The 18,842-nt window shown below is 34.0% G+C and overlaps 1 protein-coding gene across 2 annotated transcripts in view; it reads right to left on the bottom strand.

The window, feature by feature from the left end:
* Positions 1 to 18,842, bottom strand: part of Sema3d (sema domain, immunoglobulin domain (Ig), short basic domain, secreted, (semaphorin) 3D) — a 173,530-nt gene that overhangs the window by 28,422 nt on the left and 126,266 nt on the right. For both annotated transcript variants that reach the window (XM_013026073.1, XM_013026074.1), the window contains 3 exons: positions 9,544 to 9,658; positions 8,121 to 8,190; positions 4,420 to 4,564 (listed from right to left, as the gene is read on the bottom strand). In XM_013026073.1, the coding sequence (XP_012881527.1) occupies positions 4,420 to 4,564; positions 8,121 to 8,190; positions 9,544 to 9,658 (330 nt within the window). The remainder of the gene's footprint in view (positions 1 to 4,419; positions 4,565 to 8,120; positions 8,191 to 9,543; positions 9,659 to 18,842) is intronic.

Raw genomic sequence — 18,842 nt, 5'->3', positions numbered from 1 at the left:
AAAATCTGAACTCCTAAAATAGAATTAAGGAATAAAAGAAAGGAAATGTTTGTTTGAGGAATATTTCAGATATAATATGCTTTATAGAACATTTTGATGTTCTTAATAAATACGTATAAAACATTTAAGTTTTGTTGAACCAGTTCTACATTACATTTTAATATATATTTCTTCTTTTTTCTCACTAACATGACATATGATAGTCAGAATAAACCACAGAAGGGCAATGAAGAGAAAAAAAACAAGAGCTTGGCCCAATGATTTTTGTTATTTTTGTGTGACTTAAAGCTTCTTTACTCAGATAAAAAGAAAATGTCACCAAAGAAAACTGTAAAGTAAGGAAAATATTTAGACAATGGGCATTAGTATATGGGTATTCACACATATGCACACACACATATACATCAAGAAGAAAGGTGTACCCATACGGTAGGAAATACATAAGAGGCAGAGCTGGTGTGAGATGTGTTTTGGCCTGTCATACTGCATTCCTTTTACTGGGCCATAGCATTCTAGCAGATTATTAGCTCTGGCCTTACTTGAAGTTGTTGTCCACATCTGATTTATGCCACTCTTTTTGGAATATTTCACTTCACTTGCAACTTCATATTCCAACCCCTCAAATATTCAGTTTGGACACCAGAGGGCAGACAAATCACTTAAGTGAAGGAATTCCAGATTACAAGCTTGTGACTTTCCAGGATCATTCACATAGCAGTGTAGAGTGATTGTTGTTCAAAGAAAGTACAGCATCCAGCGTGCCAAACACAAAACAAAACAAAGGTAGAAATTCTATTTTATCTGTAGTGTTTAGCTGATGTCAGATTATATCCTACTGTGTAAAACATAAGAAATATGCAGCTTTGAGTGGTTTAAACAAGTACAGATAAGAGAGGCTGTCAGGAGAAAATGTAAAACCACATAAAGTTGTTTTAGGTAAAGTGCAGTCTACTACCCTGCATGTTAAAGAATGGAAAAACATTAGAGACCATGAAGAAGAGGGCAGGAAGACCCATCAGAATACTCTAAACCTCTTTTCCACTTTGCTATTTCTGGCAATATGATATTGGGAAAGTGATTCAATTGTTCTGGGCATCACATTCCTCCTGTGCAAAATAAGGGTGAATTATGTGGTTTCTATCATCCACCCCAGTTCTTACATTCTCAAATTTTACAAGGGCAGTCACTCGATATACTGTGAAAAATAAATCCAATGATTTTATGAGTGTAGTAATTTAAAATGGTGAAGTTCATTTAGGCAAAGCAAATTTAGTAACAGAGTTTTCATATCTGATATATAATGTTCCTAGCTTTAACATTTGTATTTCAAATAAATAGTGTAATTTAGAAACACAGAAAAATAGCATGACAAGCAAGTGAAAGGTTTTGTGATTGCTTCAGTTTTTTGCTTTTTGGTTTCGTGAGACACAGTCTTACTGTGTAGATCAGGCTGGCCTCAAACTGAGGCTGAAGGCCTCAGCCTTCTGCCTGATTAAATTAGAGATTTGTGGCACCATTCCTGCCTCTAAATTATTTTAAATGGACTAAAAAAGTGAGCACGTAAAGACTTTATATAATCTCTCTGTTCTTTTACATATCTTCAAATTTGATTGCAGTGATTTTTGAATAGCTAATATCAGAATACTTGACATAAATTTGTTCTTTTCTCTTTGAAAATAAACATCAGCTGGGCACTGGTGGCCAACTCCTATAATTCTAGCTACTCAGGAGACCGAGATCTAAGGATCACAGTTCAAAGCCACCTGGGCAAGAAAAGCTTTGAAACTCTTTATCTCCAATAAACTACTAGAAAACCACAAGTGGCACTGTGGCTCAAGTGGTAGAGTGCTAGCCTTGAGCTGAAGAGCTGAGAGACAGCACCCAGGCCCAGAGTTCAATCCCCACATCCTACAAAAAAAGAAAAGAAAAGAAACATCACGCACTGACATTTGTGTTTTCTGTTTGCTTTTCTCTTTCATTTTTCTTTTTTTCATCATTACTGCTATATCATACAGGTGGCTGGTACTCAGGAGTTTCATATAAAAAGTATTTTCTTTGTGAATGCTGTAGTGCAGATAGCTCCTTCCGGCAGGAACTGGGAAGGAAAACAGACAGTCCTCTCTATAGCACTCCAGACCTACAGTGTCCCTAGAAACAATGTCATCTGAAAGCACTCATCTAAAATTATTTTCACAATCATTTTCAACTTTTAAGTATCAGAGTACTGAATTCCTGTCTGTGTACACAAAAGATTTGCTTTAATTAATTTAGATAGTCTTAACCCTGAATGATATATTTCTCTTGTAAATACCCAGATGAGTAAGGCAATTAAAATTGCAAAGATATGAATTAAAATTAAGATCTCAAGTAGATATTATCATCCTTTGGTTCACTAAAGCACTGTTCTTAGCGGCAATGATAGACAATAGCTAAATGTGCCAGGACAGATGAATGAATAAAAAAATGGGCAACAGATACACTCACATGTACACACGCACATACACACATACACATGCACAGAAAACAGGCAATTCTATTCAGTACAAGGGAATTAACCATGAGAACATTATGCTAAATGAGGTAAACCTTTCATAGAAAGGCAAACTCTGCATGATTCAACTTATATAAACTTAACTTATGAAATATAACTGTAACAGTCATAAGGTTAGAGGCAAATGGTAAAGGGAAACAAAGGAGAAGGCAACAATGCTTGATAAGAAATGTACTCATTAAGCCGGGCGCTGGTAGCTCACGCCTATAATCCTAGCTACTCAGGAGGCTGAGATCTGAGGATCTCGGTTCCAAGCCAGCCCGGGCAGGAGAGACCATGAGACTCCTATCTCCAATAAACCACCAGAAAACTGGAAGTGGCGCTGTAGCTCAAGTGGTAGAGCGCTCCCCTTGAGCTGAAGAGCTGAGGGACAGTGCCCAAGCCCAGAGTTCAAGCCCCATGACCAACAAAAAAAAAAAAAGAAATGTACTCATTACCTTGCTCATGTAATTGTAACCCCTCTGTACAGTATTTTCACAATAAAAAAACTTATTAATAAAAAATCTCAATTTACTAAGTTCTACAGATGTATAACATGGTACCTATATTAAACAAAAATGTAGTATATACTTTATCATTTGAAATGACAGATTATTGTTAACTATATTTATCACCACAAGATCAGAGAACATACCCAGACCCTGAGTTCAGAACCCTAATAATCAGCAGAAAGAGAGAGAGAGAGAGAAAGAGAGAGAGAGAGAGGTATATTTAAATAGGAATTCCTTTATATTTGGGCCCAAAATATTACTGAAATAAATTTAGAATAAGGAATTATAAAAGAATATTTTCCAAGAAAATACATTAATTTACATAAAAAAGAATGTGGAAAATCAGGAAAGTAGAATACCAGCTATTTTCTCTATAAAAGGAATCTATGAAAAGGTAGAATTTATAGTACTTGAAGGATTTACTCAACATTTTTTTCTCAGAGATTTCAGAGAGTATTTTAGGTCTCTTAAAAGCAATATTCATGCCAGGCACCATTGGTTCAACCTGTCATCCCAGTTACTCAGGAGGCTGAGATTTGAGGATTGTGTTTCAAAGCCAGCCTGGGCAGGAAAGTCTGTGAGACTTTTATCTTGAATAAACTACCAGAAAATCGGAAGTGGTGCTGTGACACAAGTGGTAGAGTACTAGCCTTGAACTGAAGAGCTCAAGGACACAGCCCAGGCCCAGAGTTCAAGCCCCATGACAAACAACAACAACACAAAGAAAATCAGAATAAATCCTAAAAGGAAAAAAATAGATTTTTTTCTTTATAATATTAAATCAATTAACTAATCCTTCCTTATTTAAACAGCTTGAACTATTTTAATTATAACAACAATGAAAACTAGTCTTTCATTCATTATGCCTATAAAACAGTTTAAACAAATGGATAAACCTTAAAAAAAAACCAACATATTTCTGGTTCTTTCAGTACTTCAAATGTGATTTTTAGTATTGGAAAAGAGTTTGAACTCAGAGTTGGTTAAAATCCCTTCACATCGAACAAATATATATTATTTCAAAGTGCAGGAAAATGAAAGAAAGATAATGGGTTAATATTGAATAGCTAAATTATGTTATTTTAGATTATAAAACCATGTTGGTGATTCTATGAACATAATGGCGATAAACTCAATATTTGCAGCACAATCCACTCATGAAAATATAGCCCAGCATTTCCTATTATACTCAAAACTGTGCTTCAAAACAAAAAATATTAATTTCAAATAATGGCTGGTAAGTTCTAGTACATCCCTATAAATAAATGATAGTTTCTTGAACAATCAACAGCATAGGTTGCTATGGAGTTCAGTGTAGTTCGAAAGTACAGAACTGGGAATCAGATAGGAGATGCGGTTTTCAGGTGGGATACATACGGTGCCAGGCCGAGGATATGGAATCCTTCCGTCATACTGCACCCAGCGATGCTCCACACTCTCTTTATGTGCATATGGACCATTAAAAACAGCTCTGATATCAGCCATGTTAAATACACACACGGCAGATCCTTTGAAGATAGAACTGAAAGAAAGTCAGGTGATCACTCAGAGAACATTGGTTAAAAACATACCAAAGCCAAGAACTACTAGGAAGAAAAAATCATTTAGAACGCTCTGATCAGCAGGTGCTTCCAGAAAACAAAACAAAACGATATATATATATGTATATATGTATATATGCAATATATATGTATATATACATGTGTATATATACACACACACATGCACACGCATGCCTGAAGGAGCATCTGGTCAATCAATCCTATTAGGTGATGAGTGAAGACTATGTAACAGGTAATTAGCCAGTTGAGCACATGAAGGTACCCAGAACCAAGCTGCTGGGTAAATTTCAGGAACTAAATGAAGTATCATAGGATACTTCATCAGTAAGTAAAAATTATCTAGCAAAACTTAACAATAGTAAAGAATATAGAGCAAAAAGTTATAAATATCTATCCATATCTTTTAAAATTTCATTTGAAGTTGTTATAGCATAATGCTAGAAAAAAAACTTACTGTATGAAAAGTGACACTGGTTGTGTTTAAGACTAATTGTTTGATCTGTGACTAATAGTTATATAATGAACATTATATAATTCAGGTGCAAATGTGTTTGCAATGAATAATAAATTCAGTGTTGGGACTCAGGGCCTGGATTCTGTACCTGAGCTTTTTCTTTTTTTCTTTTTTTTTTTCTACTCTACCATTTTTGAGCCACAGTTCCACTTCTGGTCTTCTGGTGATTAATTGGAGATAAAAGTCTCATGGACTTTTCTGCCTGCGTTGGCTTTGAAGTATGATCCTAAGATTTTAGCATCCTAAGTAGCTAATATTACAGTTGTGAGCCCCTGGGCCCAGAAGTGATTTTATGCTTAAGTTTTGAAATCTAGTTTGTTTCTTTTTGAATTGAGCTTATTATCAGTCATAACTTCTTACCTGAACCTTAAGGTACACATAATTATTTAAAAGTAGAAAAGCTTCATAGGAATTCTATAATAGTTGAACATTCTTAACATGTATCTTTGTGTGTATGTGTCAAAATTAAAAGGCATTTTATTTGGGTGAAAAACTTTCAGGGACTCACATCCTTTAAAACGAGTTTATCTTTTATGATCTAAGAGACTGACTATCTCAACATTACACAATCATGCTAACTATTCACTAGCACAAGAAACTCAATTATTTTTATTCTTAAGTGACAACAGCAAAAGGTAATGATAAACATGCAGCTCAGACTAAAGTAGCTACTAGCCACGAAGTCAGTCATTTCCATAAAAATCACATATGTGTCTGTGATATTTGAGGGAACAATGCATCATGCTTAATAGCATTGTCATTATTGAAGGTTAATTATGTCTTCTCACTTGACAAAGGATGTGACATGAACGCCAGCCTTACCTCAGGCTTCAGGACAGCATTAAAAATAACACAACCAAGTATACCAGGAACAAAGAGTTGACTTGAAACTTCACACTCTGGGTGGGCAGAAATTTGATAGGAAAAAAAACAAGGAGGAGAAGAAGAAGAAAGAAAAGGAACTATCTTGGGGCTACATTTCCCTGGCACATATCTGCATCTAATGTGTGGAACACACATTGACTTCAAAGAAAGCTGTGGGGATGGAAAGGTGCCAAGAAAACCAGTTCTGAGATACGAGGGTGACTACAGGCAATTGTTCTTGCAACCCTTTATACTCAGATATAAATTAACAGAACAAAGAATTTTAAAGTCACAGCTGCTTATGTAGCAGTTTATTCACATCCTATGACTTACAATTAACCAAATACTGTTTTGTTTACTGAAATATTCTGAACCAATAATTTCAGTTTATGTTCAATGTATTGTATTGCAAACTAAATTAGGATCATGCTATGGATATAAGTTATAATTCACATACACAATAATTTATTAATTTATTCAGAAAAAAGACACTAGGATCATCTCATTCATAGCTAAGGAAGAAAATCCTCCATTTTCTCCCAGTACTAGTAGTGTTAATAATATATATGCATAAATGTCAAGACCTTCAGAAACCTGGAAAGTATTTCCAAGTATGTACACAGAAATATGTACAGGAACAAAGACTCTCTATGAACATACTCAAATGTAAGCTACTGAGTGAAACAAAATGAAGTTGCACAGACCACACATTCTTGAGACGATATCTTCAAAAAGCTTTGTAGATGCTAGTACATCTTTAAAGTAGTAGTGAAATCACAATAACACATATAAGACAGCTTTATGAAAGCAAAAGAGAAGACTGTGATGATTAAAATATAATAATGTATGCACATCTGAAATACCATTGTGAAACTCCTTGGTACAATTAGTACACATAAAAGTAAGAAAAACATCAAAAATGTTCTGTTGTGGGCTGTACCTATGAGAAGGGGGTAAAGGCTAACAGAGAGGGTGAATGAATATTAATAATGTCAAAGTAATTCATTTGTGTGAAAGAAAATAGAATCTGTTGAAATTGATTTAAGGAGTGAACAGGGGGTTATGGAAGAGTAATAAGGCAGTGAAGTTGATAGGCATTTAGCATACATGGAAGGATGTGTCATGATGAAATACCACCTTATGAAACTAATGCACACTATTAAAAATATTACAAAGTAGCCTTATGCAGAAAGGAGACAAAAATACAAGATTAAAACTAAATAACCGAAACACCTTTAGTCTTACTGTTACTATTAACTAGTACTATCCTTGGAACAGATAATGCAAACATTCTTGGCTAAAACAGTAAAGCACTGAAGTTGTCAAAACACTCCTATCTTTCAGGGTAATGAGGAAGTACAGATAAGGTAGATTTTTAGGTGATGAAATTTAAAACATCCTGTGCATCCCATCTCACGTTTTATTTGATCTTGTCAATAAGCTCAATCATTTTGTTCATGTGTTTTTTAATACTGCCTCTCTGGCTAGGAACCTTAGATATATACTGTGAATAGTATAGTCATATGTCTTTTGTAGTGAACAGTTTTATCTGGGGATGAATAACAGATAGTCTTTTTTGTATGTGGTATGTATGGGTTCAGTGTAGTCATGGAAGCAGCATGTATAGGAGCAAAGGCCTGGATACTACAAGAATAGAGAGAGAATGGCTAACTGATAATCAGTGTAGGAGCTAGTGGGATAGAATAAAAAGAACAAAGGGAAGTTTCAAAAAGATGGAACAAATGACAGGTTAAATGAAAAACAAATGTATGTTGTGCCACTAAAATGGAAGACACAAGCTGGACACCAGTGCCTCACGCCTGTAATTCTAGCTACTCAGGAGGCTGAGATTGAGGATTGCAGTTCAAAGCCAGCCCAGGCAGAAAAGTCCGTGAGACTCTTATATCCAATTAACCACCAGAAAACTGAAAATGACTCTGTGGCTCAAGTGGTAGAGCACTCGCCTTGAGCTGAAGAGACAGTGGCCAGGCCTGGATTTCAAGGCCCACGACCAACAACAAAAAAAGGAAGACACAAAAAGAATATAAATCTGTTGATTTATACATCTACATATATATATATACATGTGTTTATATATATATATTCTCCAGAAAGATAAATCTTTTTGATGAACTTACCTGGTAGTGGTAAAAACTCCATATACAACAGGATTTCTTTCATCTCGCGTGGGGAGTAAATAGATGTCTTCTGTTAATGGGAAAAAACATGACACTTTATTTTTACACATTATATGTTTGCATTAAATAAAATACTTCTGGTACTCTAAGCAGCATTTAAATGCATTATATATAGTAAACCTTAAGAAATTAAAAGTTCTCTTGCTAGTTATGTGACATTGAGTTGAAAATTTAACCTCCTGGATATTTATTTCAGTTATTCATGAATAAGAGGATAACCTCCATGACTGTTTCCAACTAAGTATAAGTGATTGTGGGAACAAGAAAATGCAAGAATATTTTATCCTCTAGCACAAAAACACGTTTCTTGTGATTATATCAACTTGGTAATTAACTTATCTTTTTGTCAACAATATGAAAATAATTACACATGTAAATTATACACAAATGATATTTTCAAGGATTATTCAATATGTGAATGTGATTATAAAAAACAGGAGTATTGATCATGAACAGCAAATATACACTATAATATAGTAAGACAAAATACTAATGAAATAATTCAATGATGTAGTGACTTACATACACACCAGAAGGATTAAAGAAGGGGGAATGAACCCCAAGATAAGTATTCAATTGTTTTTTCTTTCATGCAATTGTTTCTAACATATTTATAAGATGATTTCTATGTTGCTTTGTATGTCCCTCCCCCATGGTATAACCCCTGCTTCCACTGTATTTGATGTCAGTATAATTTGTGGAAGGGAAGGGAAAAAAACAAATCGTTTAACTAGGGATACAGGTGGACCCATTGCCACAATGAGATGTACAAGACATTATGCCAAAAAACGAACGTTACAACTTTGGTAGGGGGGGAGGATCAGGTAGGGGGAAGGGGGAGTATGGGAAGGGATAGGAAGGGGAAACAAAGAGGAGGCAACATTGCTTGATAAGAAATGTACTCGTTATCTTGCCCATGTAATTATAACTCCTCTGTACGGTATTTCACAATAAAAATAAAAATAAAAAAGAAGTTTATTAAATAAAGCTGTCAATTTTATCTACAACTTAAAAACTCCTTTTAGAATTAGTTTTGGGAGAAATGAAGAGGAAACATTAGAGAATAATGTGTTTTTATTGCTGAAGAACCAAATTCATAGGTTTCTCATAGACTCCAGCAGAGGGCATCAGTGCAGTAAGGAAACCAAGGTTTTCATGCCTATATATTTGGCTCACAAAGAAGTAAAAGAGAGCAGGAGAGATACTTGGACTTTGAGACCATTAGTTTATATCTTTCTTTCACTTGCTGTGATATTGTTTCCTTCACAAACCTTTAGGATTCCTACAAATGAATCTCTTCATTATCATGCTGGAGCTAACTGGTAGTAAAACTTTTCCAGGAAAGTTAGAGTACGTGACTTACGAAGCTCATCAAAATGAGTATCTGCCCCATCTCTTCCAGGAATTGAGCATACCAATCTAGCCTTCAGGAAAGTTGTCCATTTGTTTATCAGGCTGCGTTGTCCTCCTACATCATTCTGAAAAATGGAAAATAAATATAAAAATAAAAATGTACCAATGGTTCTATCGCCATCTATAACTGGTTTTTACTGCCAACTGTCACTATTAGAGACAATACTATAATGGTATTATTACTTACAAAGGAACATAATTTGTGGATCTTTCTATATTTCCAAGTGGTTTTTGAGTAATACATGCTATTCTCATGATTAAATGAATTTAATGTAAGTGGTTTAACTTTCTAAATGAGTATATGACTGTAAGACTACAATAATGAAAACAGTATTTTTGTTTCATGACTAATAAAAGATGAATTCCCCAGGTTTTTCTTTACTTATTGGTAAAATATGATTAATGTCTTGAGATGTCATTATTTTGATAGCAATATTACTATCAATTATTCATAGTTTTAGGCAACTTGTACTCAATAACTTACTTGTAAGTTATTTATATTATTTAAGATTCCTTGGTACAATTAATAAACACTAAAAAAAAAAAAAGAATGCCAGGAAAGAAATCAGCTGTAGAGGAAGGATACCATAAACAAAGGAAGGGCTAGGTTGCATGAGAATGAATATGATCAAAGTATGTGATTTGCATATACAACAAGAGAACAATGAAACCTGCTAAAGGTGTTTTAACAAGCAGGGAAAGAAGGGGTTGGGGTCATTGGCTATATTGTATGCTTTTGTGTGTGTGTGTGTGTGTGTGTGTGTGTGTGTGTGTGTGTGTGTGAGTGAGTGATTACTGAGAGATAAGAATCTTGTGGATTTTCCTGCTGAGGTTGGTTTTGAACCTTTATCCTCAGATCTGAACCTCATAAATACTTAGGATTACAGACATGAGCCACTGGTTCCTTGCTTACTCTAGTTTTTTTTTTTATTTTTGTTTTAGGAGTTTTACATAATCTTTAGATTAATGAAATAAGCATGATTATGCTATTCGAGATAATTCAACTTAAAAAGCTATATTTCCTATTTAAATATAAAGGAGTTCTTTTACACACTAATATGATTTTTAATTTACTTGAGTCAATGAGTTCTCCTGTGCCTACAATAAATAAAATGCAAGTAATTCATTACATGATTGATCATTACATTTTAATTTTAAAGAATTATACTTGGAGTCATAATTCCCATTAATCTGTGTACATTTAAATATACATCAAGTAAAACTTTGCAGTTTCATACTGTGACCTATTACATTCTGAAAAAATAGCTGACAAGATTCATGTTTGAACTATCTTTGTGCTTCTTTATTGTGGCACCAAAAATAGAAGAAAATAACAAATTGCTAATGTAAGCAAGAGAATTCTAAGCACATTAAAGTCATCCTTTCTAATTTTACAACAAGTGGAAGAGACAAAGAGTAAGAGAGAAAGAGACAGAGAGGGGGCGGGGAAACAACATTCTCTAGGTTCCTTTAGTTTTAGCATTTGAGATCAGGTGGGAAATGATGATGGGCCACCCAGAGTGAATTATTTATTACATGCTTTTTTTTACAGTAAAAGCTCAATAAAATTTAATAATAATGATAATGTTCTTGATATGTTCTTTAGATGTATAACAAAAACCAATTCAAAAAGAATTCTGAAATATAAAGGCAATAATATTCAGGATATTATTTCATATATGACTGAAAATCTTTGCAGCTAATGAATAAATTATAAGATCTCAATTTTTACTGTCTTACATTCTTTTTATTTTTTGTCAGTCATGGGGCCTGAACTCTAGGACTTGGTGCTCTCTCTTAGCTCTTCAGCTCAAGGCTAGCACTCTTACCACTAGAGCCACAACACCACTTCCGGCCTTTTCTGCTTATGTGGTCCTGAGGAATTGAACCCAGGGCCTCATGCATGCGAGGCAAGCACTCTACCATTGAGCCACCTTCCCAGCCTATCTTATACTCTTAATCATTAAAATGTTCCAAATCATTATGAGCTTTTACAAGGAATGCATCTGAAGCTTGGTTCATGTGCACTATATATGTGTATTTGTATATATGTATATATCTTTTCACATACATGTAATATATACATAAATGCATATGTATATATACACAATAGAAACACAAATTTAAACACATCAATTGCTTAATCATACAAGCTAAAGAATATTTTTAACAGTAAAATTCACCAATACAGTTTAGAATTGTTGATAATAAGACAATACATTAAAAGCTCACAATGAAAATACATTAATTCTGGATGTCATTAGCATATTTCCCATCAAGCTATTAATGAAAATATGTTTAACAGTAAGTTCAACAAAGACAGAAGACAGTATTGGTAAGAGTTTTTAGAAAAGAAGACAAAAAGAGAAACGTCTCTGAAGAGGAAATAAGAATAGCTAATAGACACATGAAGAAATGCTCAACTTTTCTAGCCATAAAAGAAATGCAAATCAAAACAATATTGAGATTCCACCTCACTCCAGTTAGAATGACTATAATCAAGAAATCTAATAACAACAGATGCTGTAGGGGATATGGCCAAAATGGAACTCTACTGCATTGTTGGTGGGAGTGTAAACTTGTTCAACCACTCTGGAAAGAAGTATGGAAGTTCCTCAAAATATTACACAAAGAGCTCCCCTATGACCCAGCAATCCCACTTCTGGGCATACACTCAAATGATCACAAATAAGGCCATACTAAAGCTACCAACACATTATGTTTATAGCAGCATTATTCACCATAGCTAAGATATGGAACCAACCCAGATGTCCCTCAGTAGATGAACAGATCAATGAACTTTACAGCTTTGGGCAGGGGGTGTTGCAGGGAGATGGGAAGGGGAAACAAAGGAGGAGGCAACAATGTTTGAAAAGAAATGTACTCATTACCTTGCTCATGTAATTGTAACCCCTCTGTATGGTATTTTCACAATAAAAAAAAGAAAATGTGGTATATATATATGCATACATATATCACACATATATATATCACATATATATCACTTTCCATTATATATACATACATGTATATGTATATGTATATACATGTATATGTATATGTATATACATGTATGTATATATAATGGAAATCTATGCTTCCATCAGAAAGAATGGCACCGCCCCATTTGTTAGGAAATGGAAAGACTTGGAAAAATCATATTAAGTGAAGAAAGCCAGACTTTAAGAAACAGGTCCCAAGGTTTCCCTTACTTGCAATAACTAGTATATGTTTAGGATAATCTTATCAGATGAGCAAAAAAAGCTCAAAAGCTATGTATATATGACCATATTAGATGATGCTAAGCAAAATGGAGCCCAAGATATGAACAAAAGAGGTTTTTCTATGTTGTTGTTGTTTTTAAGGTACTATGTGATTTTTTGTTTCTTTTGTTCTTTCCCCTATGGTGTATCCCCTATTGTCACTGTACTTGATTTTGGTACCCTGCATCTTGTATATACTTTTACCTAATTTAGGGAGGGGAATAACAAATGTTGAAACAGGGACACAGAATAATCCATTGCAACAATGATACTAACAAGACACTATGTTGGAAATGATCTTTACAACTTTGTGTGGGAGAGTGGGGGGGGGAATGGAAGGGAGAGTAAGAGAAAAACAATGTACTCATTAACTTACTCATATAACTGTAACCCCTCTGTACAGCATCTTTACAATAAAATAAAATTAAAAAAAAACTTTTTTTATAAAAGAGAAGTAGACAGAGTCAAAAAGATTGTCCTCTCCTGAAATTTCTTCATTTTCAGGAAAAAAAAAACTGTCAAGCAAGACTGGATTTAAAACTAAGTTTATTGAGTGATAGGTGAGGTTATACTCACCAATGTAAAGACAAGTTTAGGAACGAGTTTCTAACCATTATGGGGAAAGATGATGGATAGAGCAAAAGATGATAGATGGGAGAAACAGGACAAATTTACTTTAGATGATGATTGGGATCAATAATGGATCAAATAAACTATTTAATATTACTAAAAAAATAAAGTAGTGAATATAAGTAAATTGGGATAAAATCATTGGAAGCTTCATTACAAGGTCAAAGTACCTATATTTCAATATGTAATGAACTACTCAATAATATAGTAATCATGAAGAAGTAAAATAATCTTTCTTTTAAGAAAACCATAGTGTATTCCATTTAATGACTATTTGATAACAAGCATGTCTGGAATTGCTCTGAATTTCCTATTTTGTATAAGGTACTTGTATTTTTTCAGTATCATGGCTCAAGTATTCCAGTTAGTTAGGGATGACTTTGGATTTCTGCAGATGTGAAGGCAGACTTATTTTGAAAATGTCTTATTTTTAATACTACTTTAAGATTATTTTATAATATAAATCTAGATGCCAGAATAAATTGTCAAAAATACTGATGTTTATGTTTCGTTTTTTTGTGTGTGTGTGCCAGTGGTAGGACTTGAATGCAAGGCCTGGGCTTTATCTCTAAGCTCAAGACTAGCACTCTACCAATTGAAACAAGGCTACAACTTGAGCTTTTTGATGATAAATTGGAGATAAGAATCTCATGGTCTTTCTTTCCTTGACTGGCTTAGCCCCCCTGAGTAACTAGGACTAGAGGCAACTGGCTTCACATTTCTTTTAACCCAATTATCCTTTCTGTATTAATGAACAATAGAATTCCAGTGATAATATGTGTATTTGAAATTCTCAGAAAGGAATTTTTTTCACAGAACTTAAAAACAAAGGAAAACTCATTGCTTTGCCTTTCCATAACCCTTGATTTATGCATTTTTAAAGTCACAGACTTTACCTTTGTGTGCTGTTAAAACATCCCTAGTTGTTATAAGCAAAACCTTAATAGTTTTTATTTCAATGTATTACTTTATATATGAATAATACTACTACTAATAGTATAATGAATACTACTAATAATAATGAATAGAGTAATGAATAATGGTAACAATAATAAAATAATGAATACTACCAGTAATAAAATACTTTTCTGTCTAAAAATAGTGTTCTGTCTAAAAATAGTTCTATCTAAAAATAGTGTTGATTTACTATAGATAAAGAAATATAACAGTGATCATTAATCAAATGCCACAGACTGTGTTGGATCTACTACTTTGTCCTCAAAAGAGTTGGTAAAATTATTTTGCTAAATGAATAAACATGTATTTGGGGCGCTTGTTCAAGGACATTTATTTAAAAGAAGTAAACCCACTACTTTTTAATAAAAATGAGCAATCATATTCTTTTGGAACTCTTTTACTTAAACATGACAGTAAGTGTACTCTTTTTTCAAACATTTCCCCATTTTTAGTTGCAATCATCACCACAATAATGATGATCACCAGAAAATTCTAACCTACTAGTTCCAGATTTATCAGATAAGAAAGGAATGTACACTGTACCTGTATTTTTTTAGCCTGACAAATGGAAATTTTAATCCTTTTAGCAACATTATCTTTAAATGTCCTTTCAACCCACTCAGCAGCCTTCTCAGTTCTTCAAGTAGTAAAACATAAAAAACAAACAAAAAAAATCCAGGTCAAAGATGAAAGCCACCTGCTGTCAGCAGGGAAAAGAAAACTTGGTCTCTTGGATAATAGCACTCAGCAATGGATTATAAGCAGTTAATGACTGGATAGTAATTCTTACAGACATCCAGAAGCATGACCTGGGATGGCAAAGTTCAATTCATAAGGAGTTGTATTTCTCCTGCAGGGAAGTGTCAGTTGGGCTGACTTTGTTGACTAGCTCTCAGTCCTGGGATTTGTTTGCAAATCTACACAATCTCCTCTCCCTGTGCCCCGCCCCCATCAACTTTAAGCCCTGAAGAGGGCTGAAAGGGAGATAACCACTTTTGTACTAAATTGCCACTTCCTTGCTTATTTTTTTGTAAAGTTCTAAAGAACACAACTGTCTGGGCAGCACAATAGATTTATTATTGGGATGTCAGAATCAGCAGCTCTTAGTTACCAGTCACTTCTGTTTGTCTCCACTCTATTTATCACAGGCTCTTTGTTGTTGGGTTGCCCAAAGTCTTGACATCTACTCAGAGATGCAGATGAAAGAAACAAGGAAATTAAAGGTAAACAAGCCTGAACCATGCACTCAAACTGGGTGGTGAGCATGTGAGATGCCGGCCTTCTTTCTCTGTGTAGCTTTAGATATGTTTGTAGTATTTCTCAGTTTTAAAGTAACAAATATAATGAGAAAATGTAGTGACACTCATTCCTTTAGCTGTTGGTGGTACATTATGAATTGCTGTGATTCTCTAAGAGTACCTACTAATAGGTAAGATGAATGAAATGGAGGCTGAGCTTCTCCTGGAAGCTTTTACTAACCCAGAAAATTAAAATCCTTTAAATCTTACACAGACATGTAAAGTAGCTAGAAGCTGTCACATGTCAACATTTATTGAGTGTGCCATTTGACCTTTGGGGCACAAGGCAGGGTTCATCTCCTAAACATGGTGTTATCTGTGTATACCATCCTTTCCAAAGATCTCTCAGCAGTTTATAAATATTGTCATTTTCACCTATATATGGAAACAGAAGCTCTTAGACAATGCAATAATTGGCTTTAACTTCCTATACTCTTAAATCCTGAAGATTTAGTACAACTAATGAAATCTCCAAGATACCTGGGTACTCCGTGAACATTTTACGTTGTTAGAGAATTGTCACAATATTAGCTGATTTAAACTGAAGACTAACAGACTTTTCAAGTCAATAGAAACTGGAGACATAAATATCTAAAAAACTTCAAAAAGAAAAAAAAATGATGCTGAAGTTAGAAGTTACAGAGCCTCCTTTGCTTAATAAGATAGTTTTTGCCTAATATTGTTTATTCTGTATTGTTTGTGGTATTTTTGAGACAGGATCTCACTATGTATCCCAGTTGACCTTGAACTCAGTATGTGGTACAGGCTAGTCTTGAACTCATGAGGCTTCTGCTCCAGGCTTCCCAGTGCTGGACCTTTATTTTATCAGGCTGCAGGCAAAAAGCTGAGTTCTGTGAAACATTTCAAATGACATAATCTATGCATGCTTTGCTTAGCATGTCTGTCATTACATCATGTATATATACGCTGTTATATTTCTATTAATCATTCACAGTCTTCATCTGATTTTTCATTCATAGTAAAATCTGTACCTTGTAAGTTTTAAGTAGTCTTGTGTCAAAATATGCTATCTAATCAACTAAAGACTGTCACTGTATTAGGAAACATGGGAGCTACAATCACAGTAGCTGACATAGAGTCCAACTGACTTTTCTTTGGGCTGGCCTTAATATAGAGTGAGTTGCTTTTAGGGACAGAGTTTAGAAAGCTTCTTTGAAAGCTTACTATAAATAGTCAACACAGGAATGTATCAGTAATAATAGGGATTTAAAAAATATCCAAACTTAGGTGGTAAATTTGCAAGCTTAAAAATATGACCCACATGTGGTAGAAACAAAATAGTGAAACCTGGAAAAGGACCTAAGGGGTTCATACAAAAGAATTCTACAGATATTCAAGTATATAATTATACAGCAAAGAAGAGCTTACATGAGGACATGCCTATATCTTAAAAGAACTAGTGAAAATACTGAAGTTGTTTCTACCCAAATCCAAATAAGAAAATGTTATATATCCCTCCTTAGCCAAAGAAACATTCTTTTGCAATTTGCTGTTACTACTGAAAATTGAAGCAGAAAAGAAAATAATAGTAAGATAATAATAGTATTCATCAAGAAAATTGCCTGGGGTTGTATTCACATAACACCTGGCAATAATCTTTTGGGAAGATGAAGAAGAAAATGTGGGAACAGCTAGGTAACAAATAATGTGTAAAAAATGAACATGTAATTGCTTATCATATTGAGAAAGTGATGTTACAGTAGACAATGTGTTTAAAATCAAAGATAATTTTGTGGGCATCTGTCTTCTCTTTACTAGAATAAGTGTGATTAGCACTTGCTCTTCACTTTTTAAAAAAGATTTTAGCATCTTTTCTGTAACTTAAGAAATCTAAAATGTATTTCAGACAGTAGGGCAGCTATAAATTAGGGTCCTTTATTTCACCTGCTAATAATACTTTGCTAGTAGAAGAAACAAAAATATGTAAGTATAAATATTTGAGACAAAGGATGGAAAAAAAGTGAACAAGCCAACTTTATGGCAAGTATTGAACATAGTAGATTCTATTGAATTGACTTTGTAGACAATTCCAAGGGATTTTTTTTCTTAAAGTAATATTCTATTATTTAGAGACAACTGTTTGTGATTTGCCACTGGAGCCTGATGAAGCAAAGAGAAGTGGAGCACATGTTTTCTTTCCTAGATACTTCAAAAACTCTGGAAGATTATTAGCAATGCATAACTTGAGTAAATACTATACTAACAATCTTGTTTTCTAAATTATAGTAAACTAAATTAGGTAAGTCCACGTGTGTTTAACAGTCTTCTTTCAGATAGGATCAACATTTATTTTCTTTTATTTTAGTTTTAAAGCTACAGCAAACAAAATACATCCCTTCCTAAGAATTTCTTAGACAGGAAAACAGATGGAAGTGAGGGAAAAGCACATCTGTAACTCGTGGCACTAAATCTCTCATTTAGGTTGTAAGTGACATGCTAAAAGTAAGCAGAAAACCCACAGCTCGGAGATCAATAAATACAGAAAGTGTCAACGGCCTAAAAACACAACTCTTCAAAGGCAGTCATTATCCAATAGAACTGTATAACAAAATAGACAACCCAAGTGGAATTGAAGGGGAAAAAAAAGCTATTAATGAGACCCCCCAGGCAAGTTATGTGAAAGGACTATCCAAATTGAATTCCTGGCATGGACAAAAGGAAATACTGAAGAAAAAAAAAGAGAGAGAGAACTGGCATAACCTGCAGCTGGAATCTGGAGTGAGCTAGCCTAAGTAAGCTAATGGACAATGCTTCCAAAAATGAATAGAATCCCAAAGTAATGCAAAACAGCCTTTAGGTAGGACATTGCAAGCAAGCCTTGCTGAAAGGACTGGTGTTTCCACACATTTATCTGAGGCAAACACACACACACACACACACACACACACACACATTAAAACATCACACAGATATAAACACTGGTAAATTCAAAGTAAAAGTACACAAAATAATTTATTTCATTCCATTAGTCTCTTCAGTCAGAATTTTAAAACCTTAACACAAAGATCTGGGTAGTTTATCGTCCACAAGAGAATTTCTCCAATGTTTAAGTTGTACCATGTAGTGCTTAGGTACACTGA

This window comes from Dipodomys ordii, unplaced genomic scaffold, assembly GCF_000151885.1.
Source record: "Dipodomys ordii isolate 6190 unplaced genomic scaffold, Dord_2.0 Scaffold90, whole genome shotgun sequence".
NCBI lineage: Eukaryota > Metazoa > Chordata > Mammalia > Rodentia > Heteromyidae > Dipodomys > Dipodomys ordii.
This window is presented reverse-complemented; position numbering and strand designations above follow the sequence as displayed.